At 43.2% G+C, this 23,531-nt stretch overlaps 1 protein-coding gene and 1 pseudogene across 1 annotated transcript; one reads left to right on the top strand and one right to left on the bottom strand.

Annotated features, from left to right (window-relative positions):
* Positions 1 to 114: 114 nt before the first annotated feature.
* On the top strand, positions 115 to 1,300 carry LOC147495647 (uncharacterized; annotated as a pseudogene).
* A 15,256-nt stretch (positions 1,301 to 16,556) lies between these two features.
* Positions 16,557 to 19,501, bottom strand: LOC147495646 (uncharacterized). The gene is made up of 3 exons (XM_086568444.1): positions 19,079 to 19,501; positions 16,717 to 18,027; positions 16,557 to 16,604 (listed from the first exon to the last, which is right to left on the bottom strand). Exons 1-3 carry the CDS (start codon positions 19,499 to 19,501, stop codon positions 16,557 to 16,559), a joined length of 1,782 nt encoding a protein of 593 aa, XP_086424570.1.
* Positions 19,502 to 23,531: the final 4,030 nt, after the last annotated feature.

The raw sequence follows: 23,531 nt of genomic DNA, 5'->3' as shown, positions 1-23,531 counted from the left end.
TAAGGGAATGGATGTGGGTGAAAAGGGTGATGATGCTGACAAAGCGTGATCTTTGATTGTGGAACTACCGAGAGACAATTTATCGCCAAAAAAAGAGAGCTTGAATCGGAGAATATGGAAGGCTTGCTCATTGAAAGACCACTGATCAGTAAAACAAAGCGAAAACTTCTCATTCTTGATGTCAATGGTTTGCTTCTTCACATAGGTAACAAGTTTGACCTTCCTTTAGATTGTATTGCCGACAAGTTCATTTCTAGAAAGGCAATATTAAAGAGGCCGTCCTGTGTTGATTTTCTGAAGTTTTGTTTTCAAAGATTCAATGTTGCTGTTTGGTCATCAAGGACAATGAAATTTGGATGGTGTGCTCAATATTGCCATGGGCGATATGAAGTCCCAATTGTTGTTTTGTTAGGACCAATCCCATTGCTCTACTACTGGGTTTTACACTATTGAGAACAATGCGAAGCCTTTGATGTTGAAAGAACTTGTCAAACTTTGGGATAAGGATGACCCAAATCTTCCTTGGGAGAAGAGAGAGTACAATAAATCGAACAGTCTCCTCGTCGATGATTCTCCTTATAAAGCATTGCTTAATCCCGCACACACTGCCATCTTCCCTACTTCATACGACTTTCGTAATAAGAACGACAATCGTTAGGAAATGGGGGTGATATTAGGATGTATTTTGAAGGATTAGCGACATCAGAGAATGTTCAAAAGTACATTCAGCAACACCCTTTTGGGTAGCCTGCAATTACAGAGAGCCATCCATGTTGGCAACATTATTTGCAGGCCATCAATTCTCGTTTGCAGGCTCCTTCAGTATGTGGATTGTGAAAATTGTTCTTGATTTTGAGGAATGCTTAAACTTCAGAATACTTCTATGAGCAGTTTGTTTTCTAGTTTGATTACGAAATGTTTTGTAGTTTGTGTTGTACTACTGAAACATACCCCACAAACATTGCACTTTTCTATATGTCTATGAATTAAAATGAATAATTTGGTACATAAGGTGGACGATATACCAGTGGAGATTGTTCATACTCCATTGGCTATGAACAATCAGTGTTCATACCCCCAAATAGGCATGAACACTGAATGTTCATAGTCCAATAAGAGTATGAACTTTCAAACACTAATTGTTGACGCTGAACTTTATCAGGTAATTGTTGATGCCGAAGCTATAATAGATGAGGAAATAACATTGCTGCAGAACATATCCAGTGACGTTGTACCCTCTGATCAAGAAATGATTGTCCAGCCTACGATTGAAGAAGATGATGAGGCCATGTCAATATGACTGGAGAACCAAATTTTGAGGGAGAAGGTCAGCACACTCGAACAAGACCTTCTGTTGTGTAAAGAAGAAAATGAACAATTGAAGGAAGAGTTGAGGGAGAAGGTCAACATACTTGAACAAGAACTTCTTTTGTGAAAAGAAGAAAATGAAAAGTTGAAGGAAGAGTTGAAAAAGAAGGTCAACACACTCGAACAAGACCTTCTATTGTGCAAAGAAGAAAATGAAAAGTTCAAGGAAGAGTTAATGGAGAAATTCAACACACTTGAACAAGAACTTCTTTTGTGCAAAGAAGAAAATGGAAAGTTGAAGGAAGAGTTGAAAAATAAGGTCAACACACTTGAACAAGAACTTCTATTGTGCAAAGAAGAAAATGAATAGTTCAAGGAAGAGTTGATAAAGAATGACCAGCAAGAGGGGGATAAGGAAGAAGTGCAACCTCAAACTGATAAAGCAGTCCACCATCATGTACCGAATGAGGAAGCAGAAATGGTGTTCAATGAGGATGCAGAAATGGTGCCAAATGAGTCTGCAGAAATGGTGCCAAATGACTATCTAGACTTTAGAGGTCTATCATTTTCCATCGGTATTCCTCATCACCTATACCCAAGGAGAAAGAAAAGAAAGAGAAATAATGGGGAGAAAGAAGCTGAGATAGAAATTAAAATGACTTCCATAACTAGGAAAGTGAAGAACAATATAGATAGGAAAACTAAGCAGATGGACCCAAATTTTACCAAAGAAGGGAAGACGAAGCCACTCAAAAAAGTAATGAACCTTGACACTGGTAAAGAAATTCTTGATAAGGGAAAGCAAGTCAGAGATATTGACAGTGGGCTACTGCTAAACCCTAAGACAAGTCCCTACTATCATGGATTAGAAGAAAGTCATAGACAAATTAACGACACTTTCTTCAAAATGGCAGACACCAGGTAAATCTAGGAAGACTGTAAGTGTTTTACAAGTTTAAAATGACATCAAATAGCATTTTTGACTGATGCTAATTTCTTGGTGTTTTTTGAAGCACAATCGCAATATAGGGAGATGGTGATAATTTCCAAAGAGTCGGGTTCTCTAGTAGAAGACCTTCGTTTTGAAAGTGGAAATTGATTATCAGGTAAATTCTAATAACCCTTTCTAGACTATGAACAATGAATATTCATACTCTTGTTGGGCTATGAACATTCAGTGTTCATACACCTAGTGGACTATGAACAATGAATGTTCATACCATTGAACTATATATGAACAATGAATGTTCATACCTGACATTACATCAACAGAATAATGTTTATACCATTGAACTATGAACATTCAGTGTTCATAGTCTAGTGGAGTATGAACAATGAATGTTCATACTCTTGTTGGGCTATGAACATTAAGTGTTCATACACTTAGTGGACTATGAACAATGAATGTTCATACCTATTTGGACTATGAACATTCATTGTTTATACCATTGAACTATGAACAATGAATGTTCATACCTGACCTTACATCAACTGAATAATGTTTATACTTTGCTATTTTTTAATTTCGATATCTGACCTTCATTTATTTGTAGAACTTACTTCATTCATACTTTGTTTTGAATCTAAAAAATGCTCAATTCAACAGGTCATCGACTGGTGGTCTCTCCAACTTCGCAAAGTGTTCCTAACCAAAAAAAAAACATGTCTACTATCTGCGTACTCAAAGGTGAATAATTTATTTCAAATTATTGTTTCATATCTATTTTGTGGTTGGTCTCACATTCTTATTACTTTACGCACTCAATGTCACAACATATACTGGAAGGAGGCATTGCAAAAATAGTGGACACAATCGACTTGAGTGCCAACTTCTTGGCGATTCCAATACATTGAGAAAACCATTGGACACACGGGTTGTGGAGTTAAGTAATGGGAGAACAAGAGAAATTGTTACATTTCAACTCCTTAAGCCATGAGAAAAGTCATCCAAAATTGCAAAAGACATGGTAATTTCAACACTAAAATGAGAAGAAACTTTTTGTATCTTCTAACATAAATAAAGGAATAACTTCTTGTTATTTTAAGAGAAGAAGAAACTGGTTGAGAAAATAAATTTTTCGGATCGGAAAAGGACAAAATGACAATTCATATGCTCAGTAGTCAAGTAAGAATACAATCTCCAAAATGCGCAGAACAAACCAATAGGTAAATGCATAATTATTCTTTGAAATTCTTATAAACTTCTACATTAAGAAAGTTATAATTGACCCCGAGATTTGTATTTTCTAAATTGTTGCATTGATTGTGGACTCCATGTTTGCAAAATGATGGAAATTCTTTTTTAAATGGTCGGATTTAGATTTTCTTAAGTAACAAAAGCAAAAGAAGCACACAAGATGCGCCCTAAACTTGCATGCCAATTACTGACAGACAGCCCAAGAAGCTGGACTCTAGAAAATCATGAGTTTATGAAAAATTATCGAAAGGGGCAGTTTAATGATTAATGAATGTGAGGAAGGATAAAACATTATATTTTGACGTGTATGAATGTGGGAGAGGCCAAGATATATCAGATATCATCGGTTGTTATGAAAGACAAATAAAAAATATGTATATCTGTATATCAGTTGTTATGAAAGTGAACTATTATTGATATTTATCATGTGTTCTCTTAATCTTTATTCTCTTATTTAAAACTATTATAAACTCAGGTCTTACAAGTGTGAACACTGAATGTTCATACTTTTGTTGGACTATAAACATTCAGTGTTCATACAATGGAACTACGAACACTGAATGTTCATACTCTTGTTGGACTATGAACATTCAGTGTTCATACAATGGAAGTACGAACACTGAATGTTCATACTCTTGTTGAATTACTACATTGCGGGTAGTACTGCCCTTCTTAGGAACTTTTGTCGAACCCAAATTTGTGTGTTAAATATGGTGATAAGTTTTTGTAAGTTTTTCTCGTCAGAAATAGGTTGTTGAAGTAGGTAATAAACATTACTGACACAGAAACCATCATAAACCTACAAAGCATAAATTCCAAAGGTAACATGAACATCAATAGTTACATAAACTAGAAAGATTGATGTCACCCTAAATATATGTAGTACATTACAAGATATTACTTAATTTTAAATAAAAATATAAGCTCCGATAAATATAACATGAATGGTGACATCAACTACTGGTTAAACCGAGCTGCAGTTGAAGTCGACATGAATGGGAGAATGGAGTGATTGCCGATGGTTGGGATTTTTTTGACAAATACCAACTTGTCTACATTGAAATCGTACCAAAGGATCCTGTTCTTCCATTCAAAAACTGCAATATTTTCTATGAGTAGGTCATTTAAACATGGGTAACTGAAAAGAGGAATACAATTTGTCCAACGTGATATCGCCCCTCGGTTCCTCCACAACCTATTGTCGCACCCATGTAAAACCCTAAGTTCTAATTTCAGTAGCAATGTTGTCCTCACCCCCTAAAACCGAACATAATAGCAATAGTACCATTAAATTTGAAAAATTTGTATCGACTTTTTGGGATTTAGTCTGCATGTAGCCCAATCCTCGATTCAAGATTCAAGGGGCAATGTTAAATACCAATATGCCCGCATCAAAAAGAGACAAGTGAAGAGATCTTTTGTAGCTGCGGGCTAGTTCTTGATGTGTTTATCATTAAATGACAACTCCAAGTCGTTCAACCTTCTCCATTTCAAACTTCGAGAATCAAACCATTCAACATACATGATGATGACAGATTGCTTAGTTTTACTTGCTCGGGTAGGCCTTATAGTGTTGAAGTTGGGCTTTGACTGTTGAACTATAGTGAAACCCAATGGTTCCATTAAATTCACCAACATTCCAAGGGATTCTGTAAAGAATCTAACCCTAGGAGTATTGAGTTGATAGACCTCTCTTGTCGTTGGTTTGCAAATGTAATATTTTTGGTTTTTCTCGTAAGGTGTGGTCAAGAGAACAATACCTCGCATTGAAGACTTAACGATGGTATTTTGAATGCGGTTTGTACTTGAGTGTGTGGGCCGGAATAGGAGGGTTGTTGTCAATCTTTGGATGCGAAAGATATTGTGGATTTCCATTTCTTGTCAATATTTATAAGGTAACCAAGAAATGATCCCCACAAGTAGCGTTGTCCATTACAAAGGAATTTCGACTTGTAAAGAGTTTCACATTTCGGGACACAAATTTTGATTTCGGACAAATGGGAGTGGAGCACGTTTAAGAACCTCACCCATATTTGTATGCAACTCCTTTTCGTTGTTGTTGTTGTTGTGCAATAGAAGAAGAGGCCGCCATTGTATGTTTGATCTATTGGTTGTTTCTGATTTGTATGGCATAAAATGTTTCCATGACTATTGTTTAAGGTTTTATACTTAATAGTTTTCATGTCTCGATTCTGCGAACCGTTTTCTCAAGTCTCAGTTATCGTAATGGTTTTCTCATGTCTCGATATCAGAATCCATTCTCGTATTGGCTTACTTAATCTGTACATTGTCATATTAGATTATTACATTGTGGGTAGTATAGTGCTTCTTAGGAACTTTTGTCGTACCTAAATTTGTGGTTGCTTAACTGAAGGTGTGGTGATCAAATGGTATTGGGGTCTATGTTTTGTTATGGGGAGCTGCGTTTCCCACTTCCCAAAGAGACCGAGAATAAGTATATAGATCTTCCCATAGATATTTATTGACCATAAATTGACCCTAAATTGATTGGGACTGTTATTTCATTGATTAGGCTATTTCATTAGGAGCATTATTTGATTAGGAATGCTAAAAACTAAGAAAATTGCATTCATATGTTTATTCATTACAGGGATTTCGCACTCATATCTTGATTCATTCATGCATACATTACTTAAGACTCATTTTTGTAAAATCTGATAGTCCCATCTTTATGGTAACTGTTGGGTCTATCATTTATTTCAGTCTTTTGTCTTGCCTCCTGATAAGAGCCCAAAACTGTAGTTTTAACCCCTTAATAATATTACTTTTTAGACCAATTATGCGAAAGTAATAAAAAAGAGTTAATGCTAATTACGTGCTTTTATGTATTTCAGGCATGAAACTCAATTATGTACAGAAATGTGCCACTTTGGCGATATAAAGGAGCAAAGGGTTGGTTGCTAAGAAGTTCTGTGATAAAGGCCAAGATTCGAGGAGACAAACCTTTATGAAGCTCAGTCAAAAGCTGAAAAGTCAACACGGGCAGAAATAGTGCACAAGTCAGCAGAACTTCCGAAGACCATAACTTTGAACTCAGGCCTCAGATTTGGGCCTACCTTATGTCAAAACGACCGGCTCAGAAAGAGCTTTCCAATGGTCCAAGCCTTGACCCAATCAAAGGAGCAAAAGTGGACGAAAAGTCCGCTGAAGTCAAACCTAGCTGAAACGAGCTCTGTGGACTGAAGAAATTGGGCTTTGGGCTCGATTTTCTGGCCCAAAACATGAGATCTCAGCCCATGCACGAAATTGTGGATCTGGTCTCCTTCTTTACATAAAAAGAAGACTTAGCTCTTAAGAAAAGGGGTAGATAGGTTAGAATAAAAAAAAATTAGCCATTAAAGTAGCTTCTAGATCTAGATTTGAGTTTTTAAATTTCAATTAGTTAATTAATTAGTTTCATTCCTTGTTTTAGATTAGTTATTTGAATCGTTATTCTTCATTCATTAGATAAATAAAATAGTAGTTCTTGATAATTTCGATTTTGTCATTTAAAATTGTGTAGATCTAATTTCGATTCTTGTTTGTTATTCAATTCTTAGTTATTAATTTAGAATTCAATTCTTGAGTAGTTAAATTAGTAAAGTTATAATCTTTATATTACGTCTAGTTTTAATTCACATCGTAGTATAATTTCCACCATTTTTCTCATTAGACTTTGAATAGATTAGTAAATCTTGGAAACTTAAATGCTAAAGAACTGAGAGTGGAACGAACTTTTTACTCCACTCTATTTCGATAGAATTGAGAGTATAGAAATCTTTGATAGCAACGCGTAATTAAGTTTAGTTTCATTTGCGTTTTGAGTTTCATCGTTCATTTCGTAAGTAAATCAAGCAATTTTACATATATCACCTCCCTCATCGCATCAGATAGCCACTCAAAACTTAAACATATATAGTGAGCACTTCCTCCCAGTGTTCAATCCATTTCAAGTACTCCCTCATTATTTTTCCCTTCTATTAAAGGATGAAAAAGTTTCCACTGGTTATTGGCTTACAGTATACAGTGGGTGTTGGGAAGATTTGGTGGGCGTGCAACAACTTGTTCCCTACTTTGTCGATTTTGTCCCTTCTGTTAAATTGCTGATTTGCAACTTGTTCACTATATATAAAGGGTTGCAATCCAAATTTCCTACAATTTTGTAGTACTACAAAACAAAGTGCTTCATTTACTTATCAAATTACTTAATCAGACAAGTACTTCAACAACATCTAACACTCAAAACAAAAAGGAAACAAAAATTAGAGCGTATATAAGCGAGAATTGATTAGTTGCGCATAATGTGGCCAAGAATTATGCGTGAAGAAACAAATCCCTTGTAGTAAACATCCATACCTCTAGAAAAGTGGGCTTCTAGTGCTAGTGAAGTGAAGCGGTATGGCATTATATATACAAACCGCGTTGAAAAGCTGGAATGCAATGATTGTGGATGACCGTTCATGTCCCGTCACTGTTCTTGTTGATGAAATAAGAACGATTTTGGGAGTTCATTTCTGGAAATTCCGTACTTTTGCAGCTGCGTGGTCCTTGAAATTTGAAAGCTTAACACCACTCGCTACTTCTCTTTTGCGTGATAACATTAGCAGGTTAATGACTTTTTCAGTAAATTGGTATTCAGACAACACATTTGACATTCTCTCTACCAAAGGCAGAAAGTTCGTTGTTGATCTCGTGAAAAGGGAGTGTTCTTGTGGGTGGTTCCAACAGATGGGTATCCTGTGCGCATGCATGCAAAGCCATCAATGTCAATCACCATAGCAGGATAGGTAGGACATATCACACTTTTGTTGATCAGTACTTCACAACAGACATGTGGAAGCGGACATATGCTGAGGTACGAAAAGGAATTCATAGCAGGGAGCAATGGGACATTTAATGTGACGATGAGCGCATTTTACCACCTGAAGGGAAACGTCAAGCAGGTCATCCCCCGACTGTGAGGATGAAGTTTTGGCCATCACGGAAGGGGCCAAAGTAGCAAAGACATTGCACCTTGGGTGGAGAGAAAGGGCATAACAAAATGCCTTGCAAGAATTTTTTTTGGCGACAAGGGTGCCATCTATCTGCGTCCTTCAACGTTCTCGCAATGGACAAAACTTTTCTATATGATGGATGTTGTAGTTGTCTTATTTTGCCGTTTGTAATGTTGTTTAATTTTGGTGTAATTAGTATTGTGTTTGGGAGGTAACAAAGAATATTTTTGGAAAGTAAAGGGGTGTTTTGGATTTCTTGTTGGGACCGAAGTTCACTTCGACTGCCTACGTATCCTCTTCTTAGTTTTTCTCCTTTTCTTTCTTTCTTGGGGAGAGGAATCAGGCCGGCGAAGTTCAATCGGTGGTATTTATAGGCTTAGGGAAGGATCAATCTAGAAGACACGCGTGTGTTTATGCTACACGTGTAAGGTCGAGATCGTGAATGAGTGTATTTGGTTATATTATAAGTCATGCACTCATTGGGTGCGATGGAGGTTATCCTTATTTTCGGGGATGGGTAATGATTACCCCGATGGTTATCATTACCCGGAAGCGCTCGCCATGTGCTCGCATGAAATATCTTCGTCCTCCTTTTCGTGAGGTGTTCTTGGAGGTATTTGTGGGGGTGTTCCCGAGGGAGCTGCCACAGATCGGGTCTCGAGGGTCGGGCGCCCCGAAGTTAACTACGTTGCACGCGTGCATAATAAGATATCGCTCCCCTACAGAATCCACCTCGATCATTAAGAAACTTAACCCTATTAAGCGTTAAGTTTTGGAGGTTGAGAAGATAAATAGTTGAAGGCAAGTTAAGCTGAAATTTGGAACTGTTCAAATACAACTTAGTAATGTGGAAGTAAAGAGGCAAGGTGGAATACTTACGGGTTCTACTGAATTCAAATAAAGGTCAATCTCTTGGACATTGTGTTGTAAGCAAACAAAATCCACTCACCGAGCTTATATTGAGTTACGTATGGGCGCTCAACGCGAGCAACGAGTGTAAAGTTGTGTATATCTGACCATCGTGATGAAACAGTGTTTGAGAGACAAAATCCCTGAAAAACTCTTGACGGCTCTTCATTATTGTAAAGGAGCGTTTTGGTTTTCCTTAGTGTTTGTGATAGGAGAGGGAAAAAGGGTTGAGATTTTCTGGGTGGACCGAGTTCGCTTGTGAGCGAGCTGCCTACGTATCCTCTTTCTTTGGTCTTTTCCCTTTTTCTGGGAGAAAGGAATCAGGCCCGACGTAGTTCAAATAGGTGGTATTTATAGGCTAAAGGAAAGGTCAATCCGGGAGACACGTGTGTCTCTTGCACACGTGTAAGGTGGAGATCGTGAATGAGTGTCAATTTTGGTTATATTATTAGTCATGTGCTGATTGGGAGTTGGCGCTGGTCGCCTTATTTCCGGTGGTGGGAAGTACAAGTAAGATTTTAGTAATGATTACCCCGGTGGTGATCCTATCCGGAGGGCGTTACGTCTCTCGGTCATGCGTTAAATCGTGACATCTTTGTTCGTACCACTACATGAAAGGAGCTACTCACAGATCGATCTTGGAGGTCGATGTCCCGTTAAAGTTATCTTATGCCGCGCATTGTGTGTTCATAAAGGAACCGCTATGTGTCGGTCTTGGAGGTCGATGTCATGAGTTTATGCTTATGCTCCAGCGTGTCGATAACTTTATGAAGATATCACTCCTACCCGACCCTACCGGTAGAGTGTTTATGTTACGGGAAACATTCTGGCGAGAAAAATGGAAGAACGTGTGGAACATGAGCAACCCGTGGTGGACGATCCGGCGAGGGGATGGCGCAACTTTTGAATCATGTGGCCCGACAATTTGGCGGAAAGGTGGTGGTGGCGTGATGTGCGCGTGATGTAATTGTAACAGTTGAGGAAGAAACGCGGTCGGGCGTTATATAATGGAGCTGCTGAAAAACAATTATCTTGGAACATTAATGCGGGCTAGAGCATAATTTGTAATCATAACTTCTTGGTAACCTGGCGGGCGGTTTATACAAAATCAAATTTGGGACAACCAAAAAGGTATTCTGTGTTTGCTTCCTCTGCAAAAACGCAAGCTAGGGGTTCCTCAGGTGAGTGCTTCGGCTGCTTTATCTTTCCATTTTCACTTTGCATTCCTCTCTTTCGAAAGTGTGATTCGCAAAATCACGTGGGTCGTGTAAGGTTGTAGGGTTTGAGTTGAGTATTTGATAAAAAGACTTGTTAGAATGTCCGATTTTGATGACACTCGATCGAGGAAGTTCGAGATATCATTAAGTTCATGAAGAGTATGAAGACGCGAAGAAGCGATAAGTGCCGGGCGTTGAGGTGAGTTGGATGAAGAAGCTAGGGTAGATGAGGGAAATACCCGATCTAGGGTCGAAGGTGGCGTGGCGACGCCAGTCGAGGGATGATCGTCATCAAGTGATGTGCCCCTTTAAAAGTGTAAACCGTCGTCGCAAACTCGTTCGAATCGAGGGTAGCGTATGGGATTAATGTCCCCAACCTGGAGATATACGAACAACGGTTGAGTGAAAATGTTCGGAGTGAGGAGTACAACCCGCCAAATGGTGGAATAATAATCTGTGAGGGCCAGCTGAGAGCGCATATGCAAATACCATTCTCGAAACTGGTATGTGACTTCTTGGCCCATTGTTGGAAGTCTCCTTGTCAGTTCGTGGGTAACACCTGGCGATTGTTTAAGGTGTTTGACCTGTTGAACGCGAGTGGGGAATACGACATAGGGGTATCCGACATAGTGGAGCACTATGTGGTAAGGCGATCGAGGAATATGAACTTTAGCTTGCAAACCATGACAACGCGTTCTGCTGTGATCGATGGTGTAAGCAATGAAGCCTGGACAAAGAGGCCGCTGTTGCTAGTTGGCAACTATTGTGTGAACGGGTGTAGATTGCGAACTAGGATTTGTAACATATCTGGTGGGTAGGAAAAAATTTCTGTTGTTACTTTATTTAACGACTGATAGTTGTTCTAACGGGCTCTTGTCTTGCGTTGGTTGCAAAGTTTTCTGTGAAGAAGCGAACTGATCGTGGGGAGATAGAGAGGTTCGCTCGGCTGACTCGTGAAGAGAAACAAGCGAAGTTGCCTGAAGTTGCGCATTTCTTTGTGGAGAAGGGTGGGCTTGCGATCCGGGAAAAAAGGAAGGCGCAAAAAGATCGAGCTCGAGGTCAAACAAGGGAAGAGGTGATGGAGGGCTTAAGAAAGTGACTTGGTAACGCTGAGGAGAGGCAACGGCGCTGCAGGCGACTCGCTTAGAGGTGGTGCCTCGGGATCGGAGGATCGAAGCTTCCGGCCCCGGAAGGGGTTCGTCGATGCGCTGTGGAGTTGGAAACGGTGGTTTTCAACCCTCGGCGGAGCAGTCGGAGAGAGGCCGCCGCTATGCCTCTCGAGGAAGACGCCGCTCGAAGTTACGAAAGTAGCGGCCGCACGCTTGGGGAAAGCCCTCGGTCAGGGGCGGTTCGATGGTGGCTGGCTTGGGGCTATGGTTTCGCCAGAGTGGAGCACGCGACTGGCAGGTCATGGACTTGGCCACTTTTGGGGCGGGTTCTAGTGCGCCTCGACGGGGGCGTGAATCCAGTCCGGTGGCGAAAGCGAAAGCTCCGCGTAAGGCGAGTGGAAAGGCTGTTGTGGCTGCTGACGAGCTAGAGGGCTAGTTTGTGTTCCTGGACGAGCATGGGCTTAAAACTAACCGCGGAAGCCGAAGTGATTGTAGCTTCAGATCGAGTAAGATATCTGGTTGCCTGTTAGAACAGATAGCTCTGGATGGCAATCGCAAGGAGCTGGATGACAAAGGGCTGGCTGATAACTTGAGACAAATGGAAATTGCGCAATGTTTGGTAACAGCGTGTCTATCTTCGTTTGATGTAATCGTTTACGATATATTTGTTATTTTGTGGCTATTAACCATGCGTGTGCTTTTGCAGCTAGTAAGTGGGTTTCAGAAATTGAAGGAGATTGCCCTCATTCCACGGAGGCGCATTGCAGAAGTGGTGGTGAACACACCGATGAGTGAAGAACGCCCGAGGGAGGCCTCAAGATGGAACGCGGAGGAACCGGAAGATGAAGAAGAAAACTCATCAAAATCGAGTCCGCCAAGATGTTGAAAGACACTGAAGCCGAAGATCTGAGGCAAAAACTACAGGGAGCGGAAGAGAACGTCCTAGCAACGACTGTGGAAATTGGTAGGCTGAACGAGTATACCTTACACTGCAAGAAGGTTGCTCAGGACGCTACCAAAGCCTATGACGTTCTGGATGCAGACTTCGTTGAACTGGAGGCGGACTACAACGCTTTGAAGACAGATCATGCACGCTGTATATCTCACACCGGGGTAGAACAGGTGCCGGGAGTGATTAGTGGCGCTCCTGCTGCTTCAAAGGTCATGCCGGAGATTGTGCTACCGCGAACTGATGCTGCTGCGTCTGATGTGCTGATGAGTTTAGACTTGGATGGAGTATCTGTGATGGTGACTGGGAGGGATGCTGAGATTGATGAATCGCTTATGCCTGGAGAACTGATTGTCGAGCACAGAGATAGCGAGTTGTAAGTTTGTTATGTAATGTTGTCAGCTTATACACTGTGATACAATAATTTGGTTTCACAGGGTAACTCGGCGATTCGTCTTTTTATTTGTATGTGCCCGCTTGTGGTGTGATCGGTACCCGCTCGTTTTGGGGTACTCCTGTGAGGACGAATATTGCTTAATCGGGTTGGATTTCCTGAGTAATCTCAGCAACCCGGCTAACTTACTATGGTTCCAACTTGCTAAGACAGGTCGTTGTTTGCGTGTATGCCATGCTTGTTGTTTGTTGTCGTATTATGTGTGAATCGCTTGCTTGACCACAGTTGTGTCTGCGTATAACAAAGCATGGCAGGTGCATTGCAGTGACCACTTCCTTGCCCATGACTGGTAAAGTTGCATGAGCGTCTGGTTGTTAAATTGCTTGCAGCTGTTAAGGTGGTGCGCCAGAACGCAGGCCACCGTGTCATTTGGATCCTGGTTCGTGAAAGAAGTCGAATCGTGTTGTGTTTAGTGCCGCTAATGGCAATGTTCCCTCGCGTGCGTGACACGTGGAGGGAGACGAGCGGTTCAAGGAACATAATGATGGCGGGCAGATGACGTTTGGCGTCTCAAGGTAATTATGAGGCACTTAGGAAAAGACGTTTCCTATTGCATAAAACTGCTCATCGAATACCAACAAAGTATTTGCTCGTCTTCTTGCCTAAGCTTAAGTATATCTTCTCGCTTTGCTCCTTTGCTGTGCATCACCATCGTTGCTGCTGGTTCAGGTACGTTCCTTCTCCTCTGAGAGTGTTATTTCATCGAGAAGAGTTTGGAATAAAACTGTAGCTCATGTGACAGTACTTTTGTGTGCTAGGTTTTATCATGGCAAGGTGTCGTCCATTCATGAGGGGAAAAAAAAGCATGAGAGAAACGTCGCCTCTGATAATGGAGAGGATGGAGTTTGAACCGCACGTGCATAGTGATCGCGGAAAAAGGAAAGCTGAGACTGTAGAGGTGAAGGGTCATAAACGACTTAGGAGGGCTGGACGTCCAACGGGCGGCATTGTGTTTAGGTCGCCGCAGCGGGTAGGCGACACTGATCGTCACGCTGCGGAGTGTAGCGACCTGAGGCAAGGTCGCCCAGGCGCTGGTGAGAGTTCGTCCCCGCGCTGTGGTGATGTAGGGAGCGAATTCTACTACACGGGGAAGATGGGGAAGAAGCGTATGGTGAAACACTCAGATTGTAGCTTCCACTCGGCGCCCATAGCGACCAGCGTTCTGAAGCGGATTGGATGGTGATAAGGCAGAGGTGAAAGATGAGGACATGGAGACGTTGCTGGGGACGATGGATATGACTGCCTGTTTGGTAAGTTCACGACACACTAGGCTGTTATGTCGGTGACCAAAGCAAACTGATTCGTTAACTTCGTTCGTGCAGTTTCTTGCAGGATATGATAAGTTGAAAGAAGTTGTCCAAAACACTGAGATGGATGACAACCCTCACGTCGAGCTAGGGTGTATGCGAGCTGCATGGGGGGCAGACAAGAGAAAAGTAGAAGCGATGACTACCAAGTACCAGAACGTGATGGCCGAGAATGCTGTGTTAGTGACGGACGTGACGGAGTTAGAAAGGGAATTAGCTGTGGTGACTGCTTATGCTAAGAAGTGCCAGAAGGTGACACGTATAGCGAAGAAGGCGTATACCGAAGCCTGTATCGCCTACGCCGCTCTGGACGAGAAGTATGATCTTATTGAAGAAAGCGATTATGCGAACGCATTTAACGAGGGCATGAGATGCGTGTGATGTTTGAGGTCATTTCGGCATACCGCCGACTAAAGCAAGCACCGTAAGATAAGCATGTCATAAGTGAGATTTGATGATGTGAGTTTCATTTGGCTCTGTCAGGCATGAATTGTAAGTTCTGTTTACATTTCCTCTCTTATCGAGAGTTAACAATAGAGGCTGTGTTTTCAGGCTTTCGAAAGCGATTCGCTTTTTCCCCGCAGAGAACGGTTTCCACGAAAAGTGGCGGTTCGCTACTTGGCTAATTTTGTAATGGGCACCGATCCGGATTTTCCGGGTAATCCCGGCCAGATCGGTGGATGTAGTTGTTGTGACGAATGGTCATATAATGTTATTCATGATGTTCCGTATGCATGTTGCCGTGTACTTGTGTGTAACTAGCGTTCTGCTTATGATTCTAGAAATATACATCCTGCCGTATAGTCAACGCTAGAAATATAGGTCGTCGACGTGACAGGAATTGGAGAGGCTATGTAGCCTGTGAGCTCCAGAGAGCTGTCTGCGCGCGGAGAGCGTTCTCGTTTAGTCTATCCTAGAAATATAAGTCCTCGACGTGACAAGAATTGGAGAGGCTATGTAGCCTGTGAGCTCCGGAGAGCTGTCTGCTCGCGGAGAGCGTTCTCGTTTAGTCGATCCTAGAAATATAGGTCCTCGACGTGACAAGAATTGGAGAGGCTATGTAGCCTGTGAGCTCCAGAGAGCTGTATGCTCGCGGAGAGCGTTCTCGTTTAGTCGATCCTAGAAATATAGGTCCTCGACGTGACAAGAATTGGAGAGGCTATGTAGCCTGTGAGCTCCGGAGAGTTGTCTGCTCGTGGAGAGCGTTCTCGTTTAGTCGATCCCAGAAATATAGGTCCTCGACGTGACAAGAATTGGAGAGGCTATGTAGCCTGTGAGCTCCGGAGAGTTGTCTGCTCGCTGAGAGCGTTCTTGTTTATGAGAGCGTATGGCGCGTTAAGCGTGGGAGAGCGGGGAAGTAGACTGGTCGTATGTCGGATGTGAGCTGGAGAATGTTTGGATGCCAGTAAATGGAATAGCTTATACTAGGAGACAGAAAAAATGAAGCTGAAACTTATCATGCTTACAAAAATATATATATATATATACAACAACAAAGGTTTTATTGATAAAATCGTTTCAGCAGATAAGTATTCTATGGGCGAGGTAACAATTTTCCTTCCGAGTTTTATCCAAGACGCTCGCTGCCCACAACACGTTCTACTATGTACGGACCTTCCCAATTAGGGGCTAGTTTGGAATCGCTCTTGCGTCTTCTTGAGCACCGGATCGCCAGCCGGAATGATCGAGGATGCACCCGTTTATTATAGGAGTTCTTCAGATTTGTTGATAAGATGCGACTCGATGTTAGCTAAACGCCGGATTCTTCGAAAGCAAATCGACCTCTCGTGCTAAATTTAAATCATTGTGTCCGGTTTCAACGAGCTCGGACCGAGTCGTAGTGATTTGTCGATTTCGGTGGGAATGGCCGTGCCATAACACAAGGAGAATGGAGATTCCCCGGTACTGGACCGAGCTGTGGTGCGATGAGCCCATAAGATGTTCTCCAACTGGGTCGGCCATTGATTCTTGTTCTTTTCAATCTTTTTCTTCAAATTTTCTAAGATGGCCTTATTGCTGGCTTCCGCTTGACCATTACTTTGAGCGTACTGTGGAGTAGAAAATGCATGAACTATCTTCCATTTTGCTAGAAATTCTTTGACTGTTCGGCCTTTAAATTGGGGTCCATTGTCCATGACGAGTGTATGTGGCAACCCAAATCTGGTGATGATATGGGTCCAGATGAAATTGCAGACATGCGATTCTTTGACATGTGCTAAAGGAATGGCCTCGACCCACTTGGTGAAATAGTCGCGGGTGGCTTAAGACGAACCGAAAACCGGTGCTTTTCGGGGACGAATGGTCTCATAATGTCCATGCCCCACATGTGAAATGGCCATAGGCTTGTTATATTGATCACTTCGGCGTCTTGGTGAATGATGTTAATGGCGAATGTTTGACATTTTACTTCGAGAACGTATGCTTTGGCATCGGTCTGCATATGGGGCCAGAAGTAGCCTTGGGAAATTGCTTTGTGGGCTAAAGAACGACCTCCGGCATGGTTTCCACATTCTCCCTCATGGATTTCAGCAAATATCAATTGTCCCTGCTCTGGAGTAATACATCGCAAGTGCGGTCCACCAGCAGATTTTCTAAACAACTTATCATGTAACACGTAATAACGACGCGCTTGATATTGGATTTGCCTGGCTTTGGCACGCTCGACAGGGAGCATGCCCTGTTGGATGTAGTCCATGATGGGTTGCATCCAGGTCTGGCGCAACTGATCGTCGGAGAGAGGGAACATATCGGCTATAACTAGGGCATGTTCGACCTGGTATGCAGGTCGATCGACTACCTCAATGAGGAGTTTTCGTGGAGCACAACTCGGTGTTTGAGTGGCTAGGTAAGCTAGGCTGTCTGCATGACGGTTCTCATCACGTAAAAAATGGTGTATGGTAGAATTCTTAAAAGAAGGCAACAAATGATGGACGACCTGAAGATACTTCGAAAGGTTACCTTCCTGAGTAGTGTATTCCTTAGCGATCTGGCGAACGACCAGTTGCGAGTCACTAAAGACTTGGAGCTCTTGCACACTGAGATGTAGCGCCATACGAAGGCCCATGATGAGCGCTTCGTATTCCGCCTCATTATTGGAAGATGCGAAGTCGAGTCGAACTGATTTTTCTACCATAACTCCGTCGGGAGACACTAAGACGACCCCGATGCCACTCCCTCCGGGATTGCTAGAGCCATCTACAAAGAGAGACCAGACTGATTTGACACGCTCTTTGACAACAGTGAGCTCCACCTCTGACTGCCAGTGTGGGTCGTTAACAGGGAAATCGACGAGGAAATCGGCAACGACTTGACCTTTCTGAGAGGTGCGAGGTACAAACTCCATGTGGTGTTCACCGAGCTCCTCGGCCCATACGGCCATACGAGTAGTTTTGTTTTCTTTGTGGAGGAGTTTCTTCAGTGGCAGGTCGGTCAGTATGTTGACCGGATGTGCTTGAAAGTAAGGCCTGAATTTCCGTGCCGAATACACCAAAGCAAGTACGGCTCGTTCAAGGAAAGAATAATTCTTTTCAGCTGGCGTGACCGTCTTACTTGTGAAGTAGATCGGCTTTTCTGAGTTGTTCTCCTGTTTGAAAATAACCGAACTGATTGCGAAATCGATATCGCCGGTATATAGCCCGGTTGTCTCAATCTCGGGTGTGGCTAAGACGGGAGGTGTGGTGAGGTATTCTTTGAGAGTGGCGAATGCGTGATGGCATTGATCGTTCCATGAGAACTGCTCACCTTTCTTGAGGAGTTGTAGGAACGGACGACACTTGTCGATGCCCTGGATATGAATCGATTAAGCGCAAACCATGCGACAACCCGATTATCGCTTCTTTGTTCGTGGGTCGCATGTCTAAGAACGCTCTGATTTGGTTTGGATTCGCTTCGATCCCTCGTTGTGACACCTGATATCCGAGGAATTTACCAGAGGACGCTCCAAAGAGGCATTTCTCTGGGTTCAACTTCATTCGAGTGCGGCGCAATCTGGAGAACGCTTGCTCAAGGTGGATAATATGGTCGACTGCTTTTTTGCTCTTGACGACCATGTCATCGATGTAAACCTCCATGGTCTCTCCTAACATGTCCTGAAACATGTCGGTACTGCACGACGCCGATATGTCGCCTCCGGGCGTTCTTAAAGGTCGAGCGGGAGGACGTTATAACAATAAATTCCTTGTTCGGTAATGAATGAAGTCTTCTCTTAATCTTCCTCAGCGAGTGGGATTTGATTGTATCCGCTGTACACATCCATAAAGGAAAGAAGTTCATGTCCGCAAGTTTAGTCGACAAGTCGGTCAACGCTTGCAGCCCGGTTTCTTCGGTGTTTCTTGATTGACATTCGCGGAAATCGACGCAGAGGCGAACTGTGCCATTCTTTTTGGGAACCGCGACGATGTTAGCGACCCAGTCGGGATATTCCACCTTTCCGATGAAACCGACTTGCTTGAGTTTGTCGACTTCGTCATTGATGGCTTTTCAAAGCCGCAGAGATAACCGGGGTCAGGTCGTGGCTTAACCGGCTTAGCATTAGGATTGACATTTAACCGATGACAGGCTACACTAGGGTCTATACCAGGCACATCGATATACGACCAGGCAAAAACATCTTTATTCATAGCCGAAGTTTTTACAAGTTGGGCCTTGAGTGTAGGGTCAAGGTTAGCCCCTACATATACAAACTTAGGGTCATTATCAGTTCCTAAGTTGACCCGCTCTCTGTCGACCTGTTGGGGTGCTGGCCTGGGTGGCGACGCTTCTTCACGTGGAGGCACTGCAACGTCCTGAGGGAGAGTGCATCTATTCATCTGGATTGGATCGGCAGCTGTGGTGACGAGGACAGGAACTGGAATGGCTTCTTTGGGCATACCAAGAGGAGCTGGAGTAATTGTCGGCAGGAAGACTGGAGGTGTAACACGTGTCTGTGAATCCATTGGAGCGGCAACGGCTGGATTGACGTCTGGAGTGTAAGTGGACGACTTCCTCTTCTTACTGGAGCCCCCAGCGTGCTGCTTGGATGTGTTGACTCTGACCTCTGCAACCAGGTCTTTGGCCATGGTATAATTGATGGGTTCGCTACTTGTGTGGAATGGTGTACTTTCAGTCTTTCATGCGGACAAGATTTGGTTACACTGATATGCTTCCAGTTGATTGCTTCTCAGCTCCATCAATCCTCTGGGGCTCGGGAAACGGAGAACTTGATGCAACGTCGAAGGTACAACTTGCATTTGGTGGATCCATCGTCGTCCTAATATGGCATTATAGGACGACTGGATGTCCAAGACGCTGAAGCGTGTATTGCAGCTGACTTGGTCCTCTTTAGAACCCACTGAGACGGGATGGATGATATCACCGACTGGGTCGGCTCTGGAACCATTGAAACCATAAAGGGGGGCAATCGGGTCTATCAGAACTGACTTGGGTAAACTCATTTCTTGAAGAGTGTGGTAAAATAAAATGTCGCAGGAACTCCCCGGGTCTATCAAGACGCTTCACCGGCCCATCGGTCCGATCTTGACGTGGACGACGAGTGCATCATTGTGAGGAAGGCAGACCTTGTTGAGGTCGGCCTCTGTGAAAATGATATCTCCTGAATGGCGGCTTGAGCGTCGCGGAGCGTGTTCTGCGTGGGAAGTAAAGTGATATACTTCGTGAAGAGCGCCAACACGACGTCTTTTCTCTCTTGATGAGGTAACTGAATCATCGGGGAAAGTAATCATGTGAATTGTGCGAGCATTATCCCGATCTGAGGAGTGTTGTCTGCGCTCATGACGAGAACGCTCTTGGGGACGTCCTCTACGGGCAGGGCGAGCTTGAAAGTCTTTATGATGACGGCGATGGGGAGAGCGATCACAAGACTCGGCGAGGTGGAGATCGGTCATAAGACGCCGGGCGAGCCATGAGCTTATGACGCAAATCACCGTCAGGAATGTTGGTGTAATGTTTAATGTGACCAGCTTCGACAAGGTCTTGAAGATAGTGCTTAAGCCCCCAGCACGCATTCGTTTCATGACATTTGGCTCTGTGGAAGGCACAATATGGCTTGTCAGGGCTATCAGCCGGCTGCTTCACATCTGGGCGGAAGTACGCGGCTCGCCGGATCTTGTCGAGGATGTAACTAGGAGAGTGAGTCAAGACAGCGAATTCTCTGTTATTATCTTGGCGGGTCTGAGCCGTAGGTGCCAGCGACCTGGATCGTTGTTTGGTACGCGGAGTATGATCAGAGATCGCTGCTACCTCCTGGTTCTCGGCTAAACCACTGGACTTCAAACTTTCTTGCAACTTGATATACTTGTCAACCCGGCGCATAGCCGGATAGTGTTTCGGGCGTTCCTTCATCGATCCGACAAAGTCGGTATTACGACGCCATGACAGCGCGTTTGAAAATGCCGGTGTGGCAAAAGATTCTTTCGATCCGCTTTCCATGCACAACCAGTTCAAACCTTTGAACCGCCTAAGAATTGGCGAATGGTCTCATTTTTCGGAAGGATAATCGAACAAATAATCAAGATCCGCCTTCTTGCGCTCTGTCAGGCACGATTGGCTAGCAAACAGTCGATAAGTCGCTTCAAAAGTTTTAATAGAATCAGCTCGAGAGAAGAACCAATCAAGTCGCCATCCTTGAGACCGACCGAAATAATCGGCAGTGAAGATGATCATACTCGTAAGAACCGTAGAGGGCCAAACTCGAATGTATCGAGCCACATGTTGACCGGGACAGCCGCCATCATACATGGGGAATCGGGTCGGATAAAATCTTGAGGAGAGGATTTGGCCGAGAACGTCGCCAGATGAACGGACGCCACGCGGTATGTCTTGAGCATTTTTGAACAATTTGGGGTTCGTTTTTCCGACCGCGACTTTGGCCTATCCTATGTGACAATTTGTTAATCTGGCGATTAACCTCGTTGATGCCATTTTCAAAGAACATTGCCGATCGGTCTTTGTTGATAAGCGTCGACTTGGGCCCTTAAAGTAGCATTTTCTTGCCTGAGCAAGGAAATGCTTTCATTTGTTACACCCAATTGTTCTGCAAGGTGTTGAACCTGAGCTTCGAGGCTGACCATGCTTCGTGGGCTTGAGAATTGGAGAGTTTGTAGTTAGGGTAACGTGATTTCTCAAGTAATCGAAACCACAGACGGCGCCAATGTAAAAGAGCGTTTTGGTTTTCCTTAGTGTTTGCGATAGGAGAGGGAAAAAGGGTTGAGATTTTCTGGGTGGATCGAGCTGCCTACGTATCCTCTTTCTTTGGTCTTTTCTCTTTTTCTGGGAGAGAGGAATCAGGCCCGACGTAGTTCAAATAGGTGGTATTTATAGGCTAAAGGAAAGGTCAATCCGGGAGACACGTGTGTCTCTTGCACACGTGTAAGGTGGAGATCGTGAATGAGTCTTGAGCTGGTTATATTATTAGTCATGTGCTGATTGGGAGTTGGCGCGGTCGCCCTTATTTCCCGGTGGTGGGAAGTACAAGTAAGATTTTGGTAATGATTACCCCTGGTGGTGATCCTATCCGAGGCGTTCGTACCGTGATATCTTTGTTCGTACCACCTACATGAAAGGAGCTACTCACAGATCGGTCTTGGAGGTCGATGTCCTGAGTTCGCTTATGCTGCGCACATGTGTGTTCATAAGGAACCGCTTTGTGTCGGTTTTGGAGGTCGATGTCATGAGTTCGCTTATGCTCCACGCGTGTCTGATAACTTTATGAAGATATCACTCCCCTACAATTATGAAGTCATTTTGATTGAAGTTCAAATTGTGAAGAGAGGAGCAGACATGTCTCCAACTGGAAGAAAGAATGATGCATGGTTCTGAGTGCTTCTTTCGTTGGAAGGAATGAAGGACACTATGTGGCCAAGAACTGGTTCAGGCAAAGAGCTAATTTTGTCGGGCTTTCGCGGCCGCATATGGCTAATATTGACTGTGCTTCTTTGCAAAGAATCGGGATAATTTCTTTCCTTCCTCAAACGAAGACGTTCAAGCATACAGTTAATCTTGGCCAACATTTCAACTTTCTTAGTTCGGATCTTAGCTTGCGGTGGTGTCTCGGATGCGGGAGCTGGAAACCCTTTTTGGGGAACGTTTTGTTTCTTTTATTCGCCTTATCGGCTTTGGGGATCGTTATGTATTCGAATTATTAGTTCGTACTTCGTACCATCACGGGGAGTATAGGACTAAAGCTAAGTTCAATGGTTTGGTGCGTCATCCCGCACAGTTAGCGGCTTAGCGTTTCCCAATCCAATGGTTATTTTCACAACCGCCAATGCCTATGGCGGATAGAATTTTTTTTTTTGTTTTTTGGACTCTCCAACCGCTATTGCCACGTGTGAGAAAAAAAATTTTTTTTTTAGGACTCTCAACCGCTAGTGCCTATGGCGGGTAGGATTCTTTTTTTTTTTGGGACTCTCCAACCGCCATTCCCACAGGCGTGTGGGAAAAAAAAATAAAAAAAGTTTTTTTAGGACTCTTAACCGCCAGTGACTATGGCGGGTAGGATTTTTTTTTTTTTTGGGGGACTCTCCAACCGCCATTCCCACACGTGTGGGGAAAAAATAAAAATATATATATATATATATATATATATATATATATATATATATATATATATATATATATATATATATATATATATATATATATATATATATATATTTGGACTTTCCAAACCGCCATTCTCAAAGGCGCGTGTGGTTTAGATTTCTTTTACCCACCACTCAAAGTAGTGTGTAGACTTGACGCTATCTCGTTAAAACTGGCGCTATATATAAGTAAATTTATACCGATAGCGTTGGCGGGTTAGCGTTTTGACGCACCATTGGATCAAAATGTCCGTGATATTTAATGTTTTGCCGCACTATTGGACTTAGCCTAATAGCATGTGGTGAGACCTGAAAAACACTAAATTTTTTTGACCAAACAAACACCTTAAAAAGTTAGACACCAAACTGCGCTAGAATAGCCAGAGCAGTTTTTGAAACACCACCCTACAAAGCCCACGCAAAACACTGTGTTGTACAGTTTAGCCCAAAGCCTACGTTGTTTCGAAGCTCACGTTGCTTTCTGAAAACCGCGCCAAAAAAGCCCACA

Source organism: Coptis chinensis, chromosome 6 (genome assembly GCF_015680905.1).
Source record: "Coptis chinensis isolate HL-2020 chromosome 6, ASM1568090v1, whole genome shotgun sequence".
In the NCBI taxonomy this organism is placed as follows: domain Eukaryota; kingdom Viridiplantae; phylum Streptophyta; class Magnoliopsida; order Ranunculales; family Ranunculaceae; genus Coptis; species Coptis chinensis.
This window is presented reverse-complemented; position numbering and strand designations above follow the sequence as displayed.

What these genes read in the sequence shown, in the direction of transcription:
- LOC147495646 (XM_086568444.1), bottom strand. Translation starts at nt 19,501, where the DNA reads ATGGCCAAAGACCTGGTTGCAGAGGTCAGAGTCAACACATCCAAGCAG. An exon ending in CTACACTCAAGGCCCAACTT is followed by an intron (nt 18,028 to 19,078) that starts GTAAAAACTTCG and finishes ATTTTCAAACAG; the next exon opens with GAGAACAACTCAGAAAAGCC. An exon ending in CCGAAAAGCACCGGTTTTCG is followed by an intron (nt 16,605 to 16,716) that starts GTTCGTCTTAAG and finishes TATCATCACCAG; the next exon opens with ATTTGGGTTGCCACATACAC.